This window comes from Pipistrellus kuhlii, unplaced genomic scaffold, assembly GCF_014108245.1.
Source record: "Pipistrellus kuhlii isolate mPipKuh1 unplaced genomic scaffold, mPipKuh1.p scaffold_m20_p_26, whole genome shotgun sequence".
Classification (NCBI taxonomy): domain Eukaryota; kingdom Metazoa; phylum Chordata; class Mammalia; order Chiroptera; family Vespertilionidae; genus Pipistrellus; species Pipistrellus kuhlii.
The window spans coordinates 214,132-241,515 of NW_023425525.1; the positions used below are offsets into that span (position 1 = coordinate 214,132).

The following is a 27,384-nucleotide window of genomic DNA, read 5'->3' on the forward strand; positions in this document are numbered from 1 at the left end:
GTCCTGGGAACCTGAGTGGGCACAGACTTGACCACATTAGGACCCGGCTGAGTGGGGAGGTCACCCCACAGGGGAAGTGTCTGCCGTCAGGAGATGCTTGATGCCTGGCCCTTCTTTTTCTTCCTTTATGTTAGTCGCTGTGAGGATCAATGTTTAGACCCATGAATTCATCACAGGCTGCCCATGTCAGGGGGGCTCTGTTGCTTCCTGTAGGGGCTGTGGCAGGTCCATAGGGAAAAGGGCCATTAAGTCTGCCGCCACTCCCCAGGCCTGGAGTCCACGGCAAGACAGCCGAGCCTCCGTTGCGTTTGCTGACACGGCTGCCCGTCCTGTGTGTGGGTGTCAGGGATTCCCACATCTTCACAAACGGCACCAGCAAGATGAGGGAAGAGCAGGCGACGCCCGGAAGTCAGAGAAAGATCAGTGGCCAAGTGCACCAGGCACCCCACAGCCGTCCAGCCCCACCCACGACAAGCCCACGACGAGATGAGGGTGTCACCCAAAGGTGTCTGAGTGCACGCTGGGGAGGCTTACCAGGCACACCACTTCCTCACTTTTGGGTTTCATTTAAAAAGCATGGCAATATTTCGCTGAGCCCCACCACACATTTAACAGTAAGAGGTTTGAGAACACTGGCCGCCACCGCCTCATCTCCCCCCGCCCCGGCTCCATCCACGTCCTGGGCAGAGGTGTTTGGTTCCGGCACCCGGTGTCACCCCTGCTCACCACCGGTCCCTGCAGAGCCCAGGTTACTCCAGCTGCTCAGCCTCCCGTGGACTGAGGCGCACGGCGGTGGCTCTGGGCCAGCAAGGAGTCCCCCCTTGCTTCCCCTCCCAGACGCTGGCAGGTTGCTCTGGACCAGAGCACAGGATCTCCACCCACCTCAGCATCGCTCCGGTGCGCGTCTGTCTCCGCATCCTCTCCCGTGTGGCCCTGAGCCACGCTGTGGTCGGTGGATGTGCCCGGCGCAGGCGGCGAGCTCGCTGCCGCTCAGCCAAGACCTGCGGGGAGGAGAGGACCGTGGCCTGGGCTGCAGAGCAAGGGAGTGAGGCCTAGCTGCCCGCCAAGCCCGGAGGATCGGGTCACTGCCTCTGCACTTGGCCTGGGGTTTCGTCCCACAAGCCAGGCTGCTGGGCAGCTGTCCGGAGCGGCAGGAGACTGTTCTCACTCTGTCCCGTCGCCACGGCCACACTGATAGGGCCCTGACACAGTCTCGGTCACATCCGGCTACGGGGCAGTTCGCTTCCAGAGCCTCAAAGTGGGGAAAGCCGTTTCAAAGTGTGCTCATGCCCAGCCAGTGTGGCTCAGTGGTTGAGCATCAACCTATGAACCAGGATGTCAAGGTTCAATTCCCAGTCAGGGCACAGGCCTGGGTTGTGGGCTCCATCCCCAGTGGGAAGCGTGCAGGAGGCAGCCCATCAATGATTCTCTCTCATCATGGATGTCTCTCTCTCTCTCTCTGTCTCTCTCTCTCTCTCTCTCTCATTTTTGTCATCCATGCAACCAGGATAATGCTGCACACGTCGGGAGCAACCGGTGTGGAAGGGAGCAGGAGGGAGGGAGGAGCTTTCTGGGAGCCCGCTGCCACGAAAAAGCCTCGCATCTCCCCAGTCAGAGCCCAGAACCAGACCTCCTCCGCCTCAGTGCGGTTTTGAGCGTTTTCTCGGGGTCTGGTTCTTTCGGGTCGGGCGAAGGTAAGGGAGTAGGCCTGGGAGTTCACCGGTCACCGGTCACGTGTCACCGGTCACGTGTCACCAGTCACCGGTCACAGGTCACCGGTCAAGTGGCACAAAAGAGCCGAAGAACCAGAACGCCCCGCAGTTTCTCTAAAGGTGCAGGCAGACGTGGGTTCCGAATGGCACAGACACGCAGGCCGAGGCCACAGCAAGCCCTCAGCTCAGTGACCCCGCAGGCCCCACCCCGTCCTCACCCTCTCCACCCCGCCGGGGCCGCGGGGATCGCTGCTGCAGGGCGTGTGGGGTGCGTGGGTGGGGGAGAGCCCCGCCAGGCCCTCCGTGGCCTCCTGTAACGACTCCGTGAAGAAGCTCTCGTCGTCCCTCCTTCTCCACGCGAAGCCCAGAGCCAGCAGGCCCACCTGCGGGAACAGGGACGCACATCATGGCACCCGTCTGTGCCCCTCAGAGCCGCCTGCACCCTGGTCAGGACCTGGGGCCAGTTCAGATGCACAGGCCGCCTGCCTTCACTCCCGCCCGCCGGCTCCCAGCGCGGCCTCTCTGAGGCTGGATGTCCTCTGGAGAAATGGGTGCCAAGGGCCGTGTGAGACCCCGGCCCCACCGTCAGCCCTGCCCCCGCCTCTCCTCAGGCTGTGACATGGTGGGGCCATGTCCCCGCACGCAGGCACCAGTCCCTCCCGGCCAGATGGTGGACGTGACTCCCACGCCGAAGGCTGCTCACCATAAGGGGCTGGGTGACGAAGACGCAGCAGGTCACGGAGACGGTCAGCAGGCACAGCCACTGCCCACACTGCATGGGGCTGAACCTGCCCAGGAGACACACCGTCACCTCCTGTCTGCACTCAGGGCCTGCCCGGACTGTCCCCCAGGACAGGGGACTGATGAAGGTGGGGTGCTGGGCAAGGGGCAGTAGGTGGGCTGTTCTGTCCAGAGAAGGGCAGTGAGGTCTCCTCCTGCTCAGAGGGGTCGCCAGCCTCCCTGAAGCTTCTCAGCGGGAGAGAGAAAGGAGACCCACAGGCAGAGATGGAGCTGGAGAAGGGGGGATGGGGGACATAACAGTGATGACAACTTCACATCCGCTGAGGACCGCCTCTGCTCCCTGAGCCCCGAGCAGGCCCATCCGCTGGGCCTCGCAGCTCAGGACATGGGCCCGTGGAGCCATGATGAGTGACCCTGGGGTGCAGGCAATGGGCCGAGCTGCCGGGACCAGCAGAGCAGGCGTGGGTAGCACAGCGTCGCCGCCTGTGACCATGCTGGCTTCCTCTCCAGGTGTGCCCTTTCTCCATCGCCAGGTGACTGTTAGGGGCACGCTCTTCGCCCTGTCGGAGCTCAGCAGCGGCTCCCTCCGCCATGGGGGCAGTCCTGAGACCTCTCCCAACACGGAGCAGCAGGCCTGCCACCCTGGGGGGTTTGCAGAGGCGATGGGGGAGCAGCACGGCTGAGATAGCCAGAGCCACTTTTGGGCCACCTCACACGTTCCCCAAGCCAGGGTTTCCTTATAGAGAGTAGACTTGCCGTCCGAACACCTGAGAATGTCTCTCAGCTCACCTGTATCCTAGATGTACTGTCCCCACACCACAGGCCACGGAGACCGTCCCGCAAATGGCCCACGCTGCATAGCGCAGCCACGGCCGCGGCGCCCTTGGCCATGGGGTTGTGACGAGTCCTCTGAACGCACTGCTGGGGGCTGAGGAAGAGAAGACAGGCAAGCGTGTGAACAGACCTCATCACTTTTGGTCACTGGTTTTGTCATTCCTGACTGGCTCACAGGGCGCCCCAGCTCCCGAGACACACCCTAACTCTCCCCACGGCCAATGCAGAACGGGCAGGACGGGGCCAGGCGTGGCACACCCACACCCATGTCACCTTGTAAACCGAGAATGCAGTCTCTCTTCTCCCTCGGAGCCCGCTGGCCAAGCTCAGCCCTGCATGCCTCCAGCTCAGGGGGCGTCTGGGTGGCCCCCTCCCCGCTGACTGCGCTCTGAGTCTGGGCTCCCCCACAGAGAACGGCCGGTGCTCTTTGCTAGAAAAGATCAGGTCAGAGTGAGGCTGTGCCCCGGAACGTGGTACCCTCCACGGCAACTCCCTTGTGAGCCTCTCGGGAAGGCATGGCCTGGCGACTCGTCATGCCTCAGGCTGGGATGGATTCTGGGGGAGGCGAGGGGCAGCCCTGGCAATGATAGTAACTACTAACAGGCTCCTTGAAGCCGAGAGAGTGCGCACCTGCCCCTAGGTGGCCACGTGACCTGGGGCAGGGGGTGGGGCTCGGGCAGAAGGGCAGGGAGCCAGCCTGGTGTGGGGACAGGGCAGTGGAGGCCAGAGCGGCCAGGAACACAGCCTGGGGACCAGGGCCATGCTCAGGGGCAGGCTCTGGGCTAGGACTTAGAGTCCAGAGAGCACAGGCCACACCGACATGCTGCCAGGACAAGAGCTCACTGAAGCCACCGTGACTGAGGCCTGGGATGGCGGCACCAGCACAGGCAGCACCGCATGTCCCCGCCCCCCCTCCGCTGTCCAGCATCTCTCCCACCCCTGCCCACCCCGCCCCCGCCCTGCACCGGGGCCTGGGGCCTGTCCTCAACAGGTCCCGTATGTACTCATGGACTCCTCATCCCCTTCCCACTCTGGGCCTGGGCGTCTGTGGCTCAGGGACCGGGGCTGCACTGGGTGGGGCCCAGGCATCCTGCAGGGTAAGGACACTGTTAAGGATGGCGCCCAGGGCTGCCCAGGACAGGGCCACGCAGACGGGACCCGGGCACCTGGCTGAGCCTGAAGAGCAGCGACAAGAGCTGCGCCCCCGGAGAAGCCAGGAGGGTGCACAGGAAGCCCGTCCAGAAGCACCCAAGGGGGACGCCGGCCGGGCCCACACTCAGCGGGAGCTGCAGGGACAACAGAGAAACATCGCCTCAATCAGCGGGGCCCAGAGTCGCAGTCATTTGTCATCACGATGCAGTCCCCGTGAGCATGTGCGTCGTGTGCAATCACACGGCGGTCCGTGTAAGTGTGTGTGTCATACTTCACAAAGTTCTCTCTCACTGAACCTCGGACTCCCACTCAGGGGTGAGAAAAGAAATGGCCGGAAATCCTGCTTTCCCCTGCACAAGCCTGGATGCAATGAGCGTCTGCTGAGCGCTCGCTTGGCGCCAGGCACCTCGAGCAAAGGTGGTGGGATCCTCGCTACAATCTGACAGGAAGCCGTCTGTCCACATGTCCCCAGCAGAGAAGCAGAGATCAGACAGCTGGCGGCCTTGGAGGAGGAGCCAACCTCGGGTTCCGGGCGTGGCCCTCTCACCCGGTGGGTGGACACAGCTGTCCCCTCACGCTGCTCAGTGAGACTCAGGACCACCTTCTCACAGCCCACACACTCGCTCTTTTCCAAGAAGCTGCTGACCGCCGCCGTGGCAGTGACCCCGGAGCCCCAGTGCCCTCTGGAAGCACACCGCCCCCGTGAGAGACCCGCACCACCTTCCCGCTGCGGGGCCACTGTGACTGCTGTCCCTCCACAGGGTCACTGCGCTACCCGCCTGCCGCGAATCAGAGCTCGCCTGACTCCTGGGAACACAGACCAGGGCTGCCCTGCAAACCCGCGTCCCGCAGCCAGGCGTGGCCGTCGCAACTCCTGCTTTTCCGCCCGAGGGAATTTGAACTACTTGCCAACCTGAAGCAAGTCCGGGGGCTCTCACAGGACCTTCCAGGCTGCTGTCCCCTGAGCACCAGACTGAGGGTGGCACGGGCTCCCTCACGGCCAGTCAGCGGAGACACGGCAGCCGCCCGCAGGCGCCCCTGGGTCCCCCAGGCCCACGTCACCCCGGCCTTGAGCACCAGGCCCCTTCCCTGCTGTAAGCCCCTCGGAGAAGCGTGAACATCGCTGACATGAGTGTCACCCTGCAGGTCGGGGCCTCGGGGCCTCTTAAGGAAAGTGTCCCACCTGCTTGTGTCCCGTGGCCGTGACCAGGGCGGCCAGGCAGGCGTAGGCGCACAGCAGGGCGAAGGCCACGCTGAGGCGCGGTGTGTGCGGGAGGCCCCGGCCCGCCGGCCGGCTGTGCACCGAGGCCCACACGTGGAGGTCCTCCAGCCGCTCGGTGAACCTGGAGAGCAGGAGCTGCAACGGAACGCAAGGCCGCGCTGCACGGGCGCTGGCACCGCCACATGGACGCCCGGGGTCTGAGAGGCACGGCTCCTGCTTCTGGGCCCCAGCCTGAGCACAGACCCCGCCGCGCACACCGACCGCGTCTCTCCCTGCTGGTCCCGTAGCTCCGAGCCCCTCACACCCGGCCCTCCCGGCCCAGCTGGACGCACGGGAGAAAGGCCAGCTCTCTTCACCTCCCGCTGTGTCTGCCCTGGCCAGGGTCAGCTGGGGACCGATGGCACCCACCTTCCGGAAGCCGAGGCCCCCACGCAGACAGGCCAGCTCCCGCTCCACACGGCCGTCCCGCCTGCCCGCGGCCAGCCAGCACTCGGCGGGGAAGAACCAGCGGCCCCGGCCCTCCGGCAGCTCCTTCACCATCACGTGGCTGACGTACCAGGCGGGGTGGGCCCCGCCGCTGTCGTGCCACAGGCGGACCTTCCGGAGCGGGCCCAGCGTGGCCGGGGTGCTGCGGACACAGGAGCGTCAGTGAGGGCGGGAAGGACCGGTCTACAAGCAGTGACCCAGGAGGCCCTCGGGGACAGGCCGCGTGGGCGGTGACCCTGCGGAGCTCCCTCAGATCCAGTCTCTAACCTCACAGTCTGTCCACGAGGAGCGTCCACAGCGGACCCATCTCAGCGAGGACACAGAGCGCCCCTGCGCGTGAATGTCCAGGGGGAGGGCAGCCACCCCCTTCCTGCCCGCCCTGGCCGTCCTCCTGGCAAACCATTTACCTCCCGCCCCTGGCTCTGCACGCCTCGTCCGTCACCCTCGTTTGGGGTGAAACAAACTCCTTTATTCGGGTTTAGTGACAGAATACACATGGTTATGCATTTCCTAGCATATAAGTCCATCAGCCCTCTGTCCTTCCGTCCGTCCCTCACATGGGCGTGCTATCCGTCACACTCAGATACACGGTGAAGACACTGTGAGCCCATGGAACCGCCGGCCCCGCTGGAGAGCTGGCCTGACGGCCACACCAGCCTCACGGCTGTTTCCCGGACCCTGCGGGCGACAGTCTGACACCTGAGGACGAAGGTGTGCCTGGAGTTCCGTTCAAACAGCGGCTTCTCTGGGCAGCAGAGCTCTCTGGGTTCTGAACGTCCATCTTCACCACACAGAACAATGTAGACCTCAAAACAGACACAGTCAGAGTTCAGTTACTGAACCCGTGACCCTACTCAGTGCTGGCAGGGCCCCCTGCACCCTCCTCCCAGCCCTTCCCCCTACACCCCCATCCAGGAAACCAGCGCCCCATGTGGACCCTGCCATCCTGGGACAGTCCCTGCCGGGGTGGGGCAGGAAAGGCCAGATGCCCCCCGGGTCACTGGGCACATGGCTAGCTCACACGTGGGCCCCGTGGCTGTCTCACGTGTAGGCCCGCCCTCCTCCCTCCACGCCGTAGACTGGGTGGGTGAGGGAACCATGGACACACGGGACGTGTTCGCAGCAGCTGGGCTTGCGGTTCCCAGCTGGGTGGCTTCTTGGCACAGAAACATACGATTCTGATGCAGTGCCACCTACCCATCTCTCACTTGGGAAAACCCCTCTTTGTTCTGTTCTTTTAAATCCTTCCCCGTCGCAAGGTGTGCCTTATCTTGGAGTGACTTCTGAGTTTTCACTTTTAAATCTCTAGCCTTTGGAGCGCATTTCTAGGCACAGCGTGACGTGAGGGTTTCACGTTGCTTTTGCACATGGAAGCGCCGTCCCTGAGCACCTCACTGCATGAGCCCTGCTCCGCTCTGAGCTGCACGGCCCCAACATGCCTGGTCTGAGACTGTCCGTGTCCGTCTGTCTCCTGACACCGTCACTGTCCTGGCCGTCCCACTCCAGCTGGCCTGGGGCCCCTCGGGGCCGGCCTGCTCCCTCTGCTGGTGGCACTACCCTCTAAGTCTCTAACATTCTTGTGTTTTCTTTCAGGTAAATCTTAGAATCAGCTTTCAAGCTCCATAAAATCTGTCCTGAAATTTTTGTTTGATTGCATGGACTTGAACCTCTTTCTGCCTGGTTTGTCACCTGTAAAATGGGTGTATTAATAGGACTCTTTCCAAAGTGTTTTGAGGTTTGGGGTGGGGAGTAAAAAACCCCGACATGGTAAAGCCCTTTTCCTGTCAGCTGGTTATCACTATTATTGATGTTAAGAGTTAACATTGGAGAAATGACAAGGAAAACTGGCTTTCCTGTCCGTGAATAAACATTACTGTCTATTTACACTACAGCCGGTGCACGATGTTCATGCACTCGCAGGGGCGGGCGGGGCCTCAGCCCGACCTGCTCCCTCTTACAGCCCAGGCACCCTCGCTCCTCACTGCCCGGCTCCCTGCTCCTTAGCGCTGGTGCGGAGGCGGGAGAAGCTCCTGCCACCACCACTGTGCTTGCAGCTGGGAGCAGGCTTCTGGCTGAGAGGTGCTCCCCTTGGGGAAGTGTGCCAACCACCAGGGGGCAGCTCCTGCATTGAGTGTCTGCCCCCTGATGGTCTGTGTGCATCATAGTGACCAGTCATTCCACCGTTTGGTCGATTTGCATATTAGCCTTTTATTATATAGGGCATTTTATGCATTTGTGCTGATCTTCTCATGATGGTCTTGTGGGTGCCCAGTGTGGCCGAGATGGGGACTATGTGGTCTTAGTTATGTGTCCTATGTGGTCCTTGTTGTTGCATCAAGATGCCTTTGAGGGTTTTACTGTGAGAATAAACAAGTCGTCTTTTCTGTCAGAGAACAGTTTAGGCAGCTGCCATATTGGCTGCAGGGCTTGCAGCTCCCTGAGGGTCATCATCTTGAAACAGCAAAGGCCAGCCCCGTGAATCGGCCAATCACGCAAGACTGTGCGCCTGCGCTCCAATCAAGAGGGAGGGCAGGTCAGTTGCCTCGGGGACACAGCAGCTCTCAGCGAGCGGCTCCTGGACCAGGGGCCTCCCGCAGGGGGAGACGCTGCCTGCTGGGGCGCCAGGTGCGCTGTGTCCCACCAGGACCCTGCGTCAGGGCTCACCTTCCTCTGACATTCACTGACCATGCAATCCAGCGATTTTGTTAAACTTTCATATTGATTCTAATTATTTGTCTGAAGATCCTCTTACATTTTCTATGCAGACATCAGATCACCTGCCAGGAACTAATTTTCTCTCCTTCCAAGCCTTAGATTCTTGTTTTGTTCGTGTCCTGCTGTCCTCCCTGGAGCTTCCAGGACAGATGGACAGACAGATGGCCACCTCGGAGCCATGCACCCACACCTGCACACACACGTCCACACCACACGTGTCCCCGGACGCCCAGGCACCTTTGCAGTGAAGCGGGCTGGCGCCCGGAAGCCCGTGTCCACGACCACCGCGTACAGCTGGTGACTGGGCGGGGCGCTGTCGTGCAGGAAAATGTGACCCGTTTTCTTTTTCTCACGGCGATCCACACGTCTGCTTTTAGTGACCAAAAGTGCATACAGAACTGTGATGGCCACAATGAAAATGCTGGGGAGCAGATTCTCCGGGCAGCTGTACATAAAGGAGCACAGAGAGTGAGATAAACATGCAGTCCGAGACCAGCGATGTTCCCCACACAGGGCTAATACACACACACACACACACACACACACACACACACACACTGGCTAATTCACATGCATACACAGAGCTGACATGTGCACACATTCACACAGGGCTATTGCACGTGCATACACACAGGGCTTACATAGGTACACTCATGTAGCACTGGCCAACACACACATGTGCATACACACGCACACCAGTTAATTAACATGCACACAGAGCTGACATGTGCACACATTCACACAGGGCTATTGCACGTGCATACACACAGGGCTTACATAGGTACACTCATGTAGCACTGGCTAACACACACATGTGCATACACGCACACCAGCTAATTAACATGCACACAGGGCAAACACATGTTCACACGTGCACATTGCCTAACACATGTGTAGACACACAGGACTAACACACGTGCGCACACACACAGAAAGGGCTCCCCCAGCCCAGCGGTGTCTGAAAGCACAGTGGAACCTGCTGTTCCCTGCGTCCTAGTCCCTGACTCCTGGTGACCTCACACCTCCAGCACCGGCAGCACCAGTAACTAGCGTATTACCAACGATGGACCCACTCGCTCGTCTGCCCGGCAATCCACTCTTGGCTGATTCCGTAACCAGATGGAGTCCCTGAGGCATACATGTGAGGAGGAGAATGGCACCAGCACTGGGAATGCAGGCTCTGACTCCCGAATAAAGCACTGACCACGTACGGCCTCGGCAGCCTGGTGCCTCGCGTGAGGGGTGGACAGACAGATGGACGAGGCAGCGGAGCTCCTGCCCCCGCTCACACTCTGCTTGCCCACACTCCAGCTGAGTGTACTGAGTGATCTACACAGTGCGACGGTCAGGGCATTTCAGATTTGCCCCTAAATGGGCCCTGCTGAGGAGCAAGGGGGCTGGGACAACAAGAGAGCAGCAACTGCTGTGTCGCCACTGTGGACACTGACCCACTGGCCAGTCACAACTGCCCAGATTCACATTGATTTCCGTGTGTCCATCTCTCTCCTGCCAGCAAATGTGAGCAGACAGATGAACACGGGCAACTAGGCAACAGTGAATAACAATCCCTGTTAGCAGAGGGTTCTGAGAAGCAAAATGATCCAAGTAGCAGGTCCCTGCTCTGCTGTGGACCAGGGCGGCCAGTGGCCGGCAGATAGCATGGGCTGATCTGGAAGGCGAGACTCACCGTCGGAACTGGGAAACGTCCCTTGATTCAAAGCTGGCGTTCAGGCTTCTCCTTGCGACGGAGTAGGCGCCAAGGAGGTCGTAGCTGGGAGGGAGATGCGGTTAGTGTGAGTGTTCTGGGCGCCCGCGGGGGGAAGGGAGGGGAAGGTGGTTCCTATTACGGGTTACACTCAGACCCAGTGTGAAGGGTCAGCCTGGGAGTCAAACATGGCGCTCGGCCATCTGTGTCTGCGCGGCTCCCAAGGCCGGGACACTGCTGTCCTCGGCGTGGACCGGGGCGCATTGCAGACATCTTTGTGCGGCCAGGGCACCAGTGCTGACATCTCCATGACAACCCCCTCCCCCCCAAATCCAGCCTCAGCCCAGGGGCAGGCTGTGTGCTGTGCCTGTGGCCTGGGCACAGCCGGTGCCCATCACGAGTAACTGCTGAGGACGGACTCCCCAATGTAGCCTGTCCCCCCCGCACTGCCCCGTGCGCAGGCCCTGCTGCACTGACTGCCCTGGCCCCTCCGCGCCCCCGGAATCGCAGCAGAGAGCGAACCCCTGCGTCAATGCGGAACGAACACGGCCATCCCGGGAAACGGAGCCTGGCCGCAGCCTAGCGAGCGCCCAGCACCGCTGTGCACGCGGACTGGATGTGAGAAGCCACGGACGGCTTCCAGGCACCGCACACGGAGGTCTGGACACGCTGCCTCCCCCAGGCAGCTCGGCGATAGCTTTGCGAGGCACCTTTTCTTAAGATAACGATGGCTTCTACACGCGCCTACTACAACCACACTGCACGGCCTGAGAGCCAGCTGCTCTGCATCTGGACAAAGAATTCCTGACAAGGGGCCCGCCCGATGCTCGCAGAAACTCCTGGGCGGCTGCAGTCGGTGTAGCGAGGCACGTCCTGTCGTAGAGTTCACCCTCACGACTGTGCAGAGGGGCAGGCGCGGGCCACAGGGTGGGCGGGGAGGAGAGGCCCCACCCGAGGGGGTCATCAGCATGAGCAGGACACGCAATCCACACGGGTCTCATCCACCCACCGCCTCCTTCATCCGCCAGGTGTGCGCGGAGCACCACCCATGTCCGGGAGGCAGTGCGCTCCCCGGGGGCTGCTGCACGCAGCCAGGTGCAGGAGGAAGCGGTCCCTGCACGCCTGAGCCGCCGCCTCCTCACCTGCAGGTCACCTTCCCTGGGGGCGCTGCCGGCTGGGCGGGGAGGCGCTCGGGCTCCGGCCGCGGGTCCCAGAGCAGGCAGCGGACGCCCTGGAAACGCACCGCGTAGCTCACGGCCTCGGCCAAGTACGCGTTGGGAGGTTCCCTGTCGTAGTCCGCATCCAGCAGGGACAGGTAGCCGTGGGTGTGGCCTGAAGAGAAAATGTCAGTAAGAACCAACCTGAGGTTTGGGGAAAGGCGCAGCCTGTTCCTGCAGCGGACGAGGCGGGGACGGACAGCAGCACCGCGACACCCACGCCATAGCCGGGGCTGCGTCTGGGACAGAACGGAGGCCACGGCGTACGTCCACCGACCTTGCAGCATGGCCGCCGGCACGGAGACGTGCGCCGTGAGCCCCTCCCGGAGGTGCAGCTGCCGCAGCAGGAAGTCAGCGGGCGTCGGCTCCTCGGAGAACCTGGGACAGCACAGAGCCTGGGCAGTCTGCTCGGCGTCTCCTCTGCGGGCCTTTGCCAGGCTTCTGCGCAGACACCCTCTCACCAGTGAGGCGGGCTGGGCCCCAGGCCACCGCATCGCCACTGGGACTACGTGACACTCGCTGCGGGCTCCACTAAAGAATTAACACCAGCCCAGCCGGCGTGGCTCAATGGCCGAGCGCCAACCTATGAAGCAGGAGGTCACAATTCAATTCCTGGTCAGAGCACATGCCTAGGTTTCAGGCTCCATCCCCAGTGAGGGGCGTGCAGGAGGCAGCCAATCCATGGTTCTCTCTCATCATGGATGTTTCTATCTCCCTCTCCCACTTCCTTCCTCTCTGCAGGAATCAATAAAAACAATTTTTAGAATAAAAGATTAGGTCCTACCCAGGCGTGCACTGAGAGTCCTGGTACCTGTGCTCTCCTGCAAACGGCTGCTCTGTCTGAGGCAGCGACACCTCCTCCCTGAGCAGGCCTGTCACTCCATCTCTCAGCGCCCCGCCTCACCCGCTGCAGAGCGCAGCCTCACTCACAGGAGTTCCCCCGCACGCACGTCTCTGCCCTGACCCCTTACCCGCAGCCTCAGCCACGCACCTCACCAGCAGCATGACGGGGAGCGCCCTGGCGGCCGGCGGGGAGAACTGCACCCGGATCTGCAGGGACTCGGGGCTGGCTGCAGAGAGCCCGGCAAAGCGGTGGACGTTTACTCTCTCCCGCAGCAGCACGAAGGTCTCATTTCCCCTGTCAGCCTGTCAGCGTGTGGACAACGAGCAGATTGGCTTTTGGAAAAGTGAAGATGTCCCATGTCACCAGGGCAGCCCAAACAGCTGAGGGGACCGGGCGGGGCTGTCCTCACCGGGCCATCTTCCTCCCCAAACTCCACGGTCACAGGCGTCCTCAGCCGGGGCCGGTGCAGGGGCCTCCGGCTGGAGCAGCAGTGCAGGGACAGGGCCAGCAGAGCGCCAACCTGGGGACAAGAGCGCCTCGCAGTGGTGGCGGCGGCTACAGCCCCGCGTCCCCGCTGGCACCATCCCCCCGCGTCCTCACTGGCACGCACCCTCTTGCTCAGCCTCCGTGACCCAGTGGCCAGCCTTGCCGTGACGCACCCGGACCACTCTGCCTCAGCTTTGATGGTGGGTCCGAGCGGCTGCACAGGACGTGCTCACCTGGCCGGTAGTGCGCCCCTGCAGGAAGGGGTTGGTCCTGAGGAGCAGGAGCTGGCTCACGTAGCAGGGGCTGGGCTTCCGGCCGGCCAGGTCCGCAGGGAGGCGCACCCGGACGGGGCCCAAGCTCTGCACGGAGCTCTGAGGGCGGCAGTGCAGCTGCGTGTGGACCTCTGCCTGCCCAGCGCTCACGTGGGCCTGGCGCTCGCTGCAGGACAGGCAGCCCTGGAACGGCACGGGTCAGACGCTGGTGGGCAGAATCACCACCGGATCAGCCCGAGAAGCGGAAACTCCTGGGAAGGCCCGAGCCAGGACCGGACACCAGGATGGGGCAGCCCCGTGACGGGACGCGAGCTGCTTGCTGTTTAGATGCATCTTCCTGAGAGGCTCCACTCACTGTGACCATAGCTGGCTCGTGGGTTCCTCAGCCCCCGGGGAGCCAAGGCCTTGGCTCTTACAGTGCTGGGGCCACCAGGCCACGAGCGCAGAGCAGCGAGGGCGCCAGGCGTGCAGGCGGGACATGCCTTCTGAATGTGTCACTGGGCTCACATCGAACACCATTCTCTCATCTCCCCGGCATCACCCTGAGTATCAGCTACATGACCAGCAGGTCTGGGCAGGGGGGAAGATAAATGGGGACCGAGGAGACATGGAAGCTTCTGGAAGGAACCCAATCAATTCTGAGACACTGTCCTGTGGTCACTGCAGCAGGAGCACAGAAAATGACCTGGTGTCCTGGCGGCCAGGTCCGTCGGGGCTGCTTCCCACATCATTTCTACGCGCATCCCTCCCTGGATCCCTCAGGGGCAGGCCCCATGTCCCACGAGGACACCCACCGGACCTGGGACGGGACAGGAGTGACATCACTGCACATCCCAATACCCACGAAGCACAGCCCTCACCAGGAACATCCCAAGACCAATGCCACCAGCATCGTAGCCATCGGACCCCAGGAGCCAAGTGCACTGTGGGTTTTGAGAGCAGTTACTAAGCCAGCTACTGTCCTAGGGAGGAGCAGCCGTTACCCAAGGAGGAGGAGGACCGTACCAGCAGCGCATCCGCGATGGCCTGAGCCCCTTCCTCCAGCAGGCGGCCCGAGCTCGAGTGACCGTGGTCGGTGGCCTCCAGGACCCGGGACACGAGAAGGACGAGCTCCCGCACCCGGCCCGCACCCACCACGCAGCCTGCGGGGTGCTGGCTGGGGGCTCGCAGCGTGCGCGCGCAGCGGAGGACGAGGAGAGCGCTGGCGAGGCTCACCTGGATGGGAACAGGCGGGTGGAGTGCCCTCAGGGGCGCACACGCCGCCTCGCCCGTCCCTCCGGGGGACACCGTGCGCCAGGTGGGGAGGACGGGGCCAGGCCCGGGTCAGCTCACCCTGCGAGTCCGTCCCCGTAAAAGGACCAGAGAATAAGCGGCCTCTGCAGGTTACTGAGGCCCAGGAAACGTGCTGAGGCCGTTGTTTTCGGAGGCGACTCCACATTGAACGTGCCTCTGCCTGAACCGAGCCCCCTGCGGGTTCCAGGGGCCCCCGCAGGACCCGGAGCTGCCCGAGTCCGTGGGAGGGCGGCAGCGGAACACCTGGACCGAGGGACTCACCTTGTTGGGGAAGCGCAGCAGGTCCCTCAGCAGGAGGACAGAGCCGGCCGCTTCCTCCTGACCAAGAGAAACGGAAACAATAAGAAGACAGGCAGGAAGTCAGCCATCGGTCATGGCCACGCACTCAGCTCGCTGCGCAGAGACGGAGCAGACCCCACATGTTTGGGCTCAGAGACAAGGGGGGCTGACATGAGAGAGACTGTCACCTCGATCCCACGTTTCCCCACTCGGGTGGCCCCCCTGCCCTGTGCCCACTGGCCATCCCCACCCCGTCAGGAGGGGACCCAAGGGCTCAGGGACGAGGAGGACAGCAGAGGGACTGGTTCCTGAGCCCCATGATGACAACTGAGTGTGCCCTTAGATGTGGCTGTTGTTGCCATGGTGACGCCATGGTGACGATGGAGTAGATGCGACTGTCCTCTGTGACAGTGGCAGGACAGAGGCACAGCCGTGCTGGCAAGAACAGTGCACAACAGTACGTGGTCACCACCCTGGAAGCCGCACAGAACCGTAAGCCTCACTGCTGTGCCACTGTTACCAGGGGGATTGGGTTGGGTTTACACCCTTTTCTCTTACGTACACGTGGGCCCATCTGCGGGGACGTGGCTGATGTGGGTCTCTAGTAACCAGCCCACTGGTTTGTGAGACGTGCGCGCAGGCGAGAGCCAGAGCCCTGCGTCAGCTGCGGGCCGGCCCACCAGTCCCAGACTGATGGTACCTCACAGCACCACCACCTGCTAGCGAGCCGACCAGTCTTCGTCCCTGCTGAGCAGACAGACCACAGACACTGGCCGCACCTGGTCCTGGGGAGCTAAGCTGCATACTGAAGGAATGAACGCGTCCTGGAGTCGGGACCACTGGCCACAGGAGGGGCTCCCGCCCTCCCTCGCCCAGCGACTCAGGGCCGTGGTGGTCACGGCGACATAGTTCCTGACTTGCGTGTCACTCCCCATCTGCTGGAGGGTGGAGAGGTTCCTCAGGCTGGCATTGTACCTGAAGGACACAGAGCAGTTACCAGGATCGTCCAGCACGTTCCAAACGCTCCAGCCACCACCCCAAGTGTGGTCTCCACCACAGAAACACTTTGGGGACTGGGCTGCCACCAAGTACTCCACCGAGGCGGTGGGGACTCAGAGCCTCACTCACACGTCCTCGCCGGGGCAGCGGTCCCCGTGCAGACGGGGCAGCACAGTCACGGCCACGGCGCAGGGCTGCGTCTGGGAGCCGTCACCATCGGTGATCACAGTGGACACCAGGACTGGAAGGGACATGGCAGAGGTGAGCGGCCTGTGTCGGCGAGGACTTCTTCGAGTGCAATGGTAATGAAGAGACAGGAGCCCGAGGGCCAGTCCCACACCGCGGGCCCACCTGTGTGCTGGGCGGCAGAGCTGAGGTGACCCCCATCGCTGTGGGGAGACCATACTCCACACCAAACAGGGCGGGGCAGGGGTGCATGCAGAGCCAGGAGGGAAGCAGCCCGCAGAATGGGGAGTCACTCACGCCCTGTCACTGGCCTGTACTGCGTGTCTGCGGTAGCAAGCAGCCATGGTGACCAGGACTGCCCCAGTCTCTACCTCCCCGCCTGCTTAGGACTACAGTCAGGTTATAAACGTGACTCGTGCCAGAACGGGCAAGGCCCGGGAGGGTCTGCAGACCCCGAGGTGCTAGTCCAGGCTGGTGCTGCTGGGACCAGGGGGAGGGAGGGCAGCGCTGTGGCAGGCCCAGACGGAGGCGTGGGGAACCCCACTGAAGTCGTTCATGCACAGACACGGCACAGCAGGAAGCGGCATTCTGGGGACTCGGGAACTCCTTCCAGTGGCAGGGCTAGGGTGTGTGGTGGGGGCCCTGCAGGGAGGGGAGCTGAGTCCTGCCCACCATCCGTCTGTCTGTCCAGGACTCACCTTGGTAACCGTCCATGGGCTCCCCAGCTGGGAGTGCAAAGTAGTGCTGGGCATCCGTGCCCCGGTACAGGGTGTACTTGGAGGCGTTTCCTATACGGTAACCAAACTCATAGCGGAAGTCCTGCAGTCCATCCCATGATGGAGAGAGCACAGAAGAGCAGAGGATTACCCCAGTACGCACGCACACCTGTCCTCACTCCGCCCGAGGGCAGGTCAGATGGGCTGGGGCAGGTACAAGCGGCTCATGGGCCCTCCCGTGGGGACCTGGGACTGTCACAGACACAGAGTGGGGGAGGGACGAGGCTGCACCTTGCTTGCCTCTGGGGGACACAACACCTGGGTGGTGGGACAGGATATTTATTAGTCGGAAAAACCCTCAGCCTCAGAGCCAGGCTGCAGTTAGCGCCAGGGTCAGGGCCTCCTGAAGACGCACAGTGGGGAGTCCAGCACAACACGGTGCTGGAGTAGGGGGGCTGTCCAGACTGACAACCTGGTCCCCGGCCCCAGGAGGATGCTTGCACCCCCAGTGTTTCATCAGAGCTGGCAGCCTGGTCCTTCAGAATGGCCGGACGGGGTCTGCGTGCTCACCGGTCTCCCGGACGTGCAGAAGACGCTGAAGATGGTGTCTGCCTCGAGGCCGCGGTGGGGCTGCACCTGGCAGGCCACGTCCCTCGGAGCACGGTTGACGGTCACATACAGCTGAGCCTTCCCTAGAAAGCTGTGCCCCGAAGCTGCAGAGAGGGGGCGACACCTGCACGCTGGGAGCTACAGGCAGCCCCAGAGGTTCCCCAAGTGCAGACCGTGTGGCCCCCAGAGCTGCGGCTTTGGCATTGCTGTGACCTTGACTGAACCGTGATTCCGGGCCACCTCAACCTGCTGGGTCAGACCCTGAGGGGCCATCGATCTGCGTCAGCGCCTGCCTCGGGGGACGCTGGGCCTGGGACCCCTGCCATGTGGCACCCACTGATGCAGCACCATTTGTCAGGTGCCCGCTCACTGGGGCAGCCGTGCCCGAGGCCCTGAGAGACCTGGGAGCTGGACAGCCTCGCCGGCAGAACCCACACCCAGCACAGACCCCTCCACTCCCGCTTGCGTGCGGCCTCGTCCAGGAACAAATGCATTGCTATTGCTTCTCAATGACTGAACACTTCATCTTCCATTTTCTGCTATTGTTAGCCACCCTGAAATGACCATTCTCACGCATGGAGTTATTTTTTACTTTCAATGTCTGTTTCTTGAGATAAATTACAGGCATGAGTCACATGTGTTGAACTGTGGAACACTGAGGACGCTGACCTTCACTAACAGTAGGCACGCTGCTCAGCTCCCCGCCAGGCCCAGGTGCCACCTACCCACCGCTGCTTGCAGGACGTACGTCTCTCCGGGGCTCAGTGAGAATGGCTTCACTGTCACTGTCTGTCCAGTGATCCCTGCGGAAAAGGAGGCAGGAGCCACTCGTCAGGGCACCCGGAGGGCAGCAGGGCAGACACGCCCTTCCTCGGCCACTGCAGCTGAAGACGGCAGGCAAAGAGGTCCCATTAGCCCTGCCTGACCCACGGGAATCCATGCTTGTTCGTTACCCCGGCCCCTTGTGACAGAGCACGAAGCTCATCTCTGCTCCCGCTCAACAGGCAAACCGAGCCGGTCCAGGGCCAGTCAGAAAGGCCCTGCCTCCCGGACAAGGAGAGGATTCTGGGAAGAATGCTATCCATGTATTTTGAGGCATCCCTAAACCCAGTGTATCCCTTTCAAACAACCTCCTCGTGTCTGCAGGAGCCCCCGGGAGGGACTCCTGGACCCAAGCAAGACTGCTGACCCTGGGGCCCGAGATCTCAAAAAGAGAGGCTCCCTCAGCTGCTGCCACGCTCCTCGGGGAGCGTCCTGCACTCAGGCTGCAGGTCGGGCGCCCACACCCTGGGCGGTGTGCACAGACCCCAGCATGCACACAGGATGCATGTAGAGGGGGTGCCACTGTCCTCTGTGTCTGTGCCTGCTCAGTAGCCTCTTCCCCTTACTTTGCGAACGGTGGGGGGGGGGGGGCACCTGCAGCTGGAGTCTTGCCCTGTGGCCACTGAGGGACGAGCACAACTAAGAGGCATTGTGACCCCGTCTGTCTCTAGTCCAAGGGGAAGGCCCGGGGAAATGGGGGTGGGAGGCTGCAACTGCTAAGGTTCCAGGCGGAGGGGCGCTGATACCAGACGCGGTGAGGCCCTGGAAAACAGCTCGGCTCACAGGGGACTTGGGCCAGTCAACCAGAAGTGCAGGCGGGGCACTGGCGGTGGGGAGGAAGGGGCCCACCAGGTTGTCCCCGTCCCCTCGGCTCTCGTCCTCATTGGCTCCGGGTCCCGACGCAGAGAGGTGCATGCTGGTCCCTAGGAAGACACGCCAGGTCAGGGGTGGCTGAGACCAAGGTGGCCATGGTCTCCTTAAAGTGCTAATGGCTCAAAGCTGAGGTCAGTGCTGTCCACTCTCTCTGGACCCGCTTGTCTAAACGTCTCCGACTGCACATAGGATGAATGCCGTCCCACACAACCAGTGGCTCTGCGACATTTGCTCAGCTCACGTTCTCAGCCACGGAGCCCAGGAGTGCGTCTACGGGAACACCGCGGCACAGAGTGGGCCCTGCAGGTGGACATCTAGGTGAGGGTGTCCGGAAACACTCGAGAAAACACGCCGATGAGCAGAACACAGCCAGTGAAGGAGTGCCCTGGGGAAGACAGAGCCGGCGCACAGAGGGGCAGGGACAGGCTGTTCTAGGGCCGGGTGGGCAGGCCCGGGGGAGAGGCTCAGAAAGAGCTGCTCAGGGAGGGTCTGGGTGGGCTGGAGGGGGAGTGGGGAAGAGGAGATGAGACTTCAGCTCCTCCCATCATCCCCCGCGTGGGCCCTGGGAGGCAGGCCTGCAGGATGTGCTGGGCTGGGTGTGTGAGGTGACTGGGCCGCAGACCCAGGCAGAGACAGTGTCCGCATGTCCAGCGGAGGGAGGGCGGCAGGCTTGCTCAGAAAACTCGGATTTCAGACTCCAAACAAATGCGGTTAAACAAGGGGAAATGATAAAATGGATCCATGTTGGGGTTAAAGGACTGAAGCATCAGGAGGAGTGACTTGCGAATGCAGGCCTTTCTCTCGCTCAAGGTTATCTATAAAGCGTCTGCTGGGAGTGTGAAGCGAGCCCTCACAGCCCGGGGGAGCAGGAGCGTGGGGTGGCCAGAGGAACCAGCGTCCAGGCAGATCAGGGGGACGGCCAAAGAGCACAGCACAGTGAGTCCTAAACAAAGTGCTTACTGACCACCCAAAGTGCTCTCACTCACTCATTATTCATTCAACAAACCAACTGTTCATGATGGGGCATCCTTCAGCATCTGTCCATGGGTTGGGTGAACCCTTCCTCCTGCTCATTCACTGAGAACATGCGCGCTGAGGCCAACACGAGTGTGCAGCTGCCTTGGAAACCTTCCCTTCCCAGACAAGAAAGAGCTAAAGGAGTTCATCACCAACAAACCGGTATTACAAGAAACTTAAGGGACTTCTTTAAAAGAAGGAAAAAGAAGTTCAAAACTATAATAAAATGGTGACAATTACATGTCTGTGAGCAATCCCTAGGTGTACATGAACTAAATGCTCTGAACAAAAGATGTAGGATGGTGAACAGATAAGGAAGCAAGACCCTTACATGTGCTGCCTACCAGAGACCCACTAGTTCCAAAGGGAGTGAGGGTGGAAACGGCATTTCATGGAAATGGGAACGTAGAAAGCGGGCAGCAATAGCTACACCAGGACATTAAAGTGAAGGACCAGGAGGTAAAGAAGGACCAGCAAGCCTGCTTCAGGGTGCTTCTCTGAAGAAACTCCAAACACCATTCAAAACGACATGTACGCCCCTGTGGTCACTGCAGTGCTGTCTACAGAAGCCAAGGCATGCCAGCAGCCTGAGTGCCAGCAGCAGGCGAGCATATAGGATGGACTATGACTCTGCCATAGGAAAGGGTGAAATCTTGCCATTTATGACAGTGTGAAGGGACCTAGCGGGTACTGTGTTGAGTGAAATAAGTCAGACAGAGAAAGATAAATACCATATAATTTCAATTATATGTGGAATCTAAAAAACAAAATAAATGAACAGAAAGACTCATAGATACAGAGAACAAACTGATGGCTACCAGAGGAGAGGGGTTGGGGGATGGGTGAAGAAGGTGAAGGGATTGAGAAGCACAGATTGGCCCTGGCCGGTGTTGCTCAGTGGATAGAGTTCCAGGTTCGATTCCGGTCAAGGGCACATGCCCAGGTTGCGGGCCTGATCCCCAGTGGGGGCATGTAGGAGGCCGATCAATGATTCTCTCTCATCATTGATGTTTCTATCTCTCTCCCTTTCTCTTCCTTTCTGAAATCAATAAATATATATATATATATATATATATATTTAAAAGAGAAGCACAGATTGGCTGTTAGAAAATAGTCTCGGGGCTGTGAAGTACAGCAGAGGGAATATAGTCAATAATATTTTAATAGCTATGAATGGTGCAGGGTAGGTGCTGGAAATATGCAGGGGGCCACTTAGTAAAATACATAAATGTCTTATCACTATGGTGTACACCTGAAATTAATGTCACATCCTCTGTCAACTAAAACGGAAAATAAAAATTATTCTAAAATAAGAAAGTTGCCTTGGGGAGTGCAGTAGAGAGACAGAAAGAGCCCAGGGAGAGGGGGCGGGGAGAGGGGCGGGGATGAGAGGGGCCTCCCAGGGAGGAGAGGAGCCAGAGCCGGCCCAGGAAGGAGGAGGGAGGAAGCAGTGAGGCCAGGACTTGGGAAGGGCCATCAGGGAGGCATGTCGGCAGGTGCCAGCCCGTATCTGAGGATGGGGAGGGGCAGTGTCTGGGCCGGGGCTCCCCAGCAGGTGAGCTAGAAACAGCCAGACCGTGTCCCCCAAAGGCGTGCAGACCCCCTCAGCTTGGAGCACAAGGAGGCGTGTGGCCTGGGTTTCAGAGGAGAGGAGGGGCTGGCGGGAGGGAGACAGACTCACAGGCAGCCGGCTGCCTTCCTCCCGAGGGCACCGCTTCTTGGACGTCGCTGTAATAGGCCTCAAAGTCTGCGTGAGGACAGAGTGAGAGTGTTCACGTAAACCAGACTCCCGGGAATGCCCAGGACCCCGCGGGAGCACACACATCACCCTGGGCCACCTCAGGGCCCCTGCTCTACAGGCACAAAACCCCAGCGGCCAGGCCCAGCACATGGTAACAGTGCGGAGCCAGTCACTGTCCCGCCCCCCAACAGGTAGGGCTCCATGTGATTGGTTGGGGGGATGCCCAGGCCCAGAACTGTCCTCCTGGGGCCTCACTCTTGTCTCACATGGGAGACACCGACAGGAGCGTCCAGCTGCCACTGTCACCTTCCTTCCCCAGGCACTTCCCTCCTACATCTGAGGGTGCATGGAGGCTCTCCCACAACGACCTCGCCTGGACTCTGGAGTGCAGGCCTTTGCCAGAGCACAGTCCATGACCCTGAGCGGCCAGCTTGGATGGCGTCAGGGAGGGACAGGAGGGGCAGGGGAGTGCCGGGCCAGAGCCTGGATCACTGACAATGAATGTCTCTCAGCTTCTAAGCACCGGAACAGCTCCTGTCCCACCTGAAAGCGGGGACACAGGGCACCGTGGCCATCAGGGAGGAAGGATGAGGGGGTGGTTGGGCAGAGCGCTGGCTCAGCCGACTATCCCGGGTCCCGTCAGAGAGAGTACCAGGCCTGGAGGCACCTCCAGGGCAAGAGCAGGTACAGGGAGGGGTCAGCACTTACCAGGGGGGTGAGGGGTGGGGCTCCCTGAGGACCCATCGTCCCAGGGATCCCCTTCTGGGGCCGCGGGGTCAACAGCCGTGGGAACTTGGGGTGCAGCGACTGTGGACTCCACAGAGGCTCTCCCTGTGGCTGAGAGGTCATCCCGGCCCAGGGTCCAGGGCCATGGCTTCCGTGTGAACGGCACAGGCGTGACGTGGGGCTCTGCCCTGCGTGGCCCCGGGGCCAGGGGGTGGGACTCAGAGAGCTTCGACGTAGACCCCAATCCTGAGGAGCCCAGCAGCCCCACGATTCTGCAGAAGGGAACTGAACAAAGAAGACATTTGGCTTCTCTCAGGGTGCAGGTTCCATGAGCACATTCTGTCCCAAACAAGTCCGCCAGCACGTGAAAACCGCACTGAGAGGTGTCTGGGGCAGACCAGAGTGACTTCTCGGGACTTCACCTCCTTGCAAAGTCTTAGGACCCACATTTTCCACCCAAGAAAACAGTCTCAGAGCAGTGCTCCCATCACAGCCGGTGTGCGGAGCGAGGCCCACCTTCCACGCTCCTCTGCTGGTCCCACGTGTGGCCCCAAGGACGGCAGGATGAGAGGGACAGTGGCCCCAGCAGAGTGCCGGGGCGCGTGCTCAAAGCGCTCGGTGCGTTTGTAAACCAGGAGAGCTGCCCCAGCCGGCACCGCGCAGCGCCGGCTGCCCCGGGCTGAGAGCAGCGTCTGAGGCTCGTCCTCCCGCCGGCACCACTGCCCACCCAAATGTGAAGCCAGGAGGGACTGGGGGCGAATAGCTCATGGCCAAGAGCTGGGTCAAACATATTATATCTCAGACATTTTTAGCAATCTCAAAATAACCGCTCAGCCGACAAAGCCAAGCATCACGCGCCCTTGCTGGCTGAGTCAGCGGATAGAGCGTCGGCCCGTGGACTGAAGGAAGGGGTCCGGGTTTGATTCTGGTCAAGGGCACGTACCTGGGTTGCAGGCTCAATTCCCAGCCCAGGTCAGGTGTGTGCAGGAGGCAACCAGTCGATGTGCCTCTCTCACATCTATGCTTCTCTCTGTGTCTCCCTCTCCCTTCCGCTCTCTCTAAAAAATAAAATGAAAATGAAGCTGTGCAGTCTGTACCTTCCTCTTTGCCCCTTCCTGTCGCGTTGACCACAAAGAGGTCCCAGGAGAAAGAGAGGGCCGCCTCCCCGCAGTCTTCACAGGCCGCGCGCAGCAAAAGCTCCTCGTTCCAGTTCACAGGGACGCCTCGGAACGTGCCCCCGGAGATGTGCACTCGCCTGCAGTGTGCAATCAGGCCAGAGTTACAGAAACAGGCCCAGATGCTCTGGTCGCATTTCCAGGTCAGGTTTGCTCAGACCACCTGGTCGCAGGCAGCAGACGCACCACCTCACCCCACCGAGCAGGGAGGCTGAGCGCTTCCTCAAGAAGCCCTCGGGAGCTCGCCCAGCCCGCTGTGACCACCAGGTGTTTTTACACCAGTCACTGCCCAGACCCCTGCAGGGCCAGTGACGGAGGCCGCCCTGCCAGGTGTCCTGCGGAGCTGAGGGCACGAGGCGGCACCCACCCCGCCCACCAGGAGGCCAGGGCAGCTGCGGCACACGCCAGCCTGTGTTCAGGGGCTGGGGCTGGGCGTGGCCCTCGGTGCCCCTGTGGCCTCCGTGCTGCAGAGCTCTGAGCTTTCTCTGCCCTGCAAAGTCTCGACGTCACACTCAGCTGCCAGGTGTCTCCCCGCTGTGGGCCCCTGGTGCCCAGTGGCGCCTGGAGGCCAGGACAGAGGCCCTGGCACACTCAGCCTCTTTGTGCCCTCAGCCCTAGGCCCTGGAGCTAACCCCCGTCTCCGGGCAGCTGCTAGGGTGCGAGGACACCTTCCCCTCGGAGCCCCACTGTCAGCGCAGTGGGTTGGTGTCTGAACCCACCTCCCACGTGCACAGTGGGTTTCTTTGGTGGCTCCCACCCCAGCCTGGCCTGGGGCACCCAGATGGGCATTGTGGGGGCAGCAGGGCAGCTGGCACCTGAGCGCCACGTCGGGGAGGGTGGACAGGAACACCTGCGCCTCGGAAGAGTTCCGGCCGTGGCTGGACACTGTCAGTGTCACAAGGAACTGGTCGTAGCCACTGCTGAGAGAGTCCACTGCGAAGGACAGCGTGGGCGCCCGGACATCCAGACTGCGTGCAGCAGGCCCCGCGAAGCAGGGGCGCCCGGGGGCACTGGCCGGGGTGCACGCCCAGTGGTACCTGTGGGGAAGCGATGGAAGGGCTGACCCACCGCTCTGGCCAGTTAGCGACCACAGTGTCACCAGTGGCTTTCCTGGGGCCGCTGGGAGCAGCGGCTGGTTTCCATGGATGCAGGTCCCAGCTTACCGACAGGGACGGTGTCCGTGGAGGGTCTGTGCTCAGGGCTAACAGTGTGGACAGTGTCCACGGCAGGACACTGGTCAGGCACCGGGGATGGGAGTGGGTGGAGGTGAGGACCAAGGCCTCAGCCCAGGGACCCGACACTGAGGGACCCACTCCGAGAGGCTCGGGTTTATTTCTGCCCCTCTCCCAAGTCCCCTCATATTGTGATCCCAAGTGAGACACCGCTTTGATTAATAAAGGTAAATCCTTACAACTGTGCAGACTATAGCTCAGTGCCCAAGTTGAGTGTGGGGAGAGCAGAGGAGGAGAAAGGCTGGGACGAGGAGGAGGGGCCCACAGCCCCAGTGCTCACCTGAGCGTGGCCCCGGGCCTGTCGGGGTCGTAGGACAGGGACCCGCTGAGGACCATGGTGGACGAGGGGGTCCTGGGGATGAACAGGTGCGTGCCCTCGGAGATCACGCTGACAGGTGCCCGGGCACGCACCTCCACTCCCACGCAGTAGTTGCTGTGCACGGGACTGCCTCGCACCTGCACCTGGAACGTGGGTGATTGGGCGTCAGTGAGGCAGGCAGGGTGCCCACTGGAGACAGAGGGGCTGGAGTCTGGGAACAGGATGGCCATTGGGGACAGAGGGGCTGGATGACAGGAGCATTTTCCTCTCCATGTCTGTGTTAACATGAAGCTGGGGTTCTGGGTCTGGGGACATAAGGATACCCCAACTATTCCTGGTTTGTAACCTGCTCTGCCGACAGTAAATTTCCCATGTGCTGGATTTTGTTTAGCATACCCTTGTAAAGCTCCCTCTCTAACTCCCAAACACATCATGGCCAAAGGAATGACAGGGATTGAAGAGAACCCTCCTCTGGGACAGGCCAGACCGGGTCCCAGGGTCTCTGAGGCTGACGGGAAGGGAGCAGGAGCTTTGGCAGGCGCACCGCCAGCCGCCGCCCACCTGGGCCAGCGCAGTGTAGTTCCCGGGCTCCAGGAAGTAGTGGGGGACGGTGAGGGTTTGCCTGTGGGTGCTGACGGCAGGAGGCAGAGGCACCGGCCACCCCTCGGAGTCAGTGAGGCTCCAGGCGTAGGAGAGGCCTTGAGAGATGTCACAGAGGATGGCAGCTTCGAAGGTCACGCCCAGGGTCACCGGCTGGGACCGCCACACCTGCGTGGGAGAAAGGTGTCTGCCTGCTCCAGAGGACGTGGTTCAAGACCAGGACTTCCAACTCTGTGTCTGCGGTCACAGTCAGTGAGAACAAAGACTTAACACACTCAACGAGGAAAACCCTTATAAGCATAAATTAATGGGGAAATACCAAAGGAAAAGGTCAATACATTTGATTACATAAAATTTTGAATATAAAAATATGATTTAAAAAAGCAATCAGAGAAAAAGGAAAGTCACTTGCAAAATATATGACAGAGTTAATATTTAAAATCAATAGAAAAATTTCAAAGTTTCCAACAGAAAACCGAGCAACTGATCATTGGAAACAAAAGAAAGTAACTGTATTTCAAACAAGTAATAGAATAAGGATGTATTTCAAGGAATCTTAATATACAGCATTTTGAGGCTCTAGTCTAAGCATGTCAAACTCAAAGGCTAACAACGGGCCAAATAAATGAGGCATGCGGCCCACGGGCTGTGAGATTGACATGCTTGCTCTAGTTTAAGGGCTATAGAACTTGAGACAAATCTGAAAGCTCATAATAAGTGTTATTTCTGATGGTACTACTGGCATTGTTACTCTGAAAGTACTTCACATATTGAGCAGATAAAAGCTGATAAATACTTGCAGAGCTGAAGGGCCTGCAGGGTGGACAGAGCGTTCAGAGACCAGGCTGGAGCGTTCAGAGACAATGTCTCCAGCCCATGGAACAATGGAACAGCACTTTGTGCACGTACAGATCTTGCCCAGTGGGAAGAAGGGCTGCTTTTGAAGATTGCCCATAAAAATGGGACTGGAGCCGAAACCGGTTTGGCTCAGTGGCAGAGCGTCGGTCTGCGGACTGAAAGGTCCCGGGTTAGATTCCGGTCAGGGGCATGTACCTTGGTTGCGGGCACATCCCCGGCAGGGGGTGTGCAAGAGGCAGCTGGTCGATGTTTCTCTCTTTCATCAACATTTCTAGCTCTCTATCTCTCTCCCTTCCTCTCTGTAAAAAATCAATAAAATATATATTTTTTTAAAAATGGGAAAGGACCCATCTACGAGCTGAAATAGGACTTTAAAACACATTGGTATTTGTTGCGAATGATTTTACCTTTGGCTTTCTTTAAGTGACTTTAGTCCTTATTTAAATTACCATACTTTACAATCGTGCCTATTGTTTCTATCCTGAACAAGAAAGTATTCCAGCGTTTGTCACTTAACAGCACAGATTTATGGGCACTAACACAGATGCTCATT

The 27,384-nt window shown here is 60.5% G+C and overlaps 1 protein-coding gene across 1 annotated transcript in view; it reads right to left on the minus strand.

Moving 5' to 3' along the window:
• PKD1L1 (polycystin 1 like 1, transient receptor potential channel interacting) overlaps positions 1–27,384 on the minus strand; it is a 51,473-nt gene that overhangs the window by 14,876 nt on the left and 9,213 nt on the right. Inside the window, exons 10-39 of the mRNA XM_045587160.1 lie at positions 25,935–26,141; positions 25,335–25,516; positions 24,638–24,859; positions 23,745–23,902; positions 22,630–22,932; positions 21,862–21,927; positions 19,037–19,213; positions 18,194–18,271; positions 17,430–17,572; positions 16,842–16,962; positions 16,087–16,198; positions 15,738–15,933; positions 14,941–14,997; positions 14,392–14,601; positions 13,348–13,569; positions 13,038–13,148; positions 12,776–12,930; positions 12,062–12,162; positions 11,710–11,899; positions 10,550–10,633; positions 9,100–9,307; positions 6,847–6,953; positions 6,070–6,289; positions 5,623–5,796; positions 4,454–4,573; positions 3,561–3,717; positions 3,243–3,381; positions 2,416–2,500; positions 1,931–2,095; positions 883–1,001 (exon numbers count right to left, since the gene is read on the minus strand). Of these exons, the coding sequence (XP_045443116.1) occupies positions 883–1,001; positions 1,931–2,095; positions 2,416–2,500; positions 3,243–3,381; positions 3,561–3,717; positions 4,454–4,573; positions 5,623–5,796; positions 6,070–6,289; positions 6,847–6,953; positions 9,100–9,307; positions 10,550–10,633; positions 11,710–11,899; positions 12,062–12,162; positions 12,776–12,930; positions 13,038–13,148; positions 13,348–13,569; positions 14,392–14,601; positions 14,941–14,997; positions 15,738–15,933; positions 16,087–16,198; positions 16,842–16,962; positions 17,430–17,572; positions 18,194–18,271; positions 19,037–19,213; positions 21,862–21,927; positions 22,630–22,932; positions 23,745–23,902; positions 24,638–24,859; positions 25,335–25,516; positions 25,935–26,141 (4,589 nt within the window). The remainder of the gene's footprint in view (positions 1–882; positions 1,002–1,930; positions 2,096–2,415; positions 2,501–3,242; positions 3,382–3,560; positions 3,718–4,453; positions 4,574–5,622; positions 5,797–6,069; positions 6,290–6,846; positions 6,954–9,099; positions 9,308–10,549; positions 10,634–11,709; positions 11,900–12,061; positions 12,163–12,775; positions 12,931–13,037; positions 13,149–13,347; positions 13,570–14,391; positions 14,602–14,940; positions 14,998–15,737; positions 15,934–16,086; positions 16,199–16,841; positions 16,963–17,429; positions 17,573–18,193; positions 18,272–19,036; positions 19,214–21,861; positions 21,928–22,629; positions 22,933–23,744; positions 23,903–24,637; positions 24,860–25,334; positions 25,517–25,934; positions 26,142–27,384) is intronic.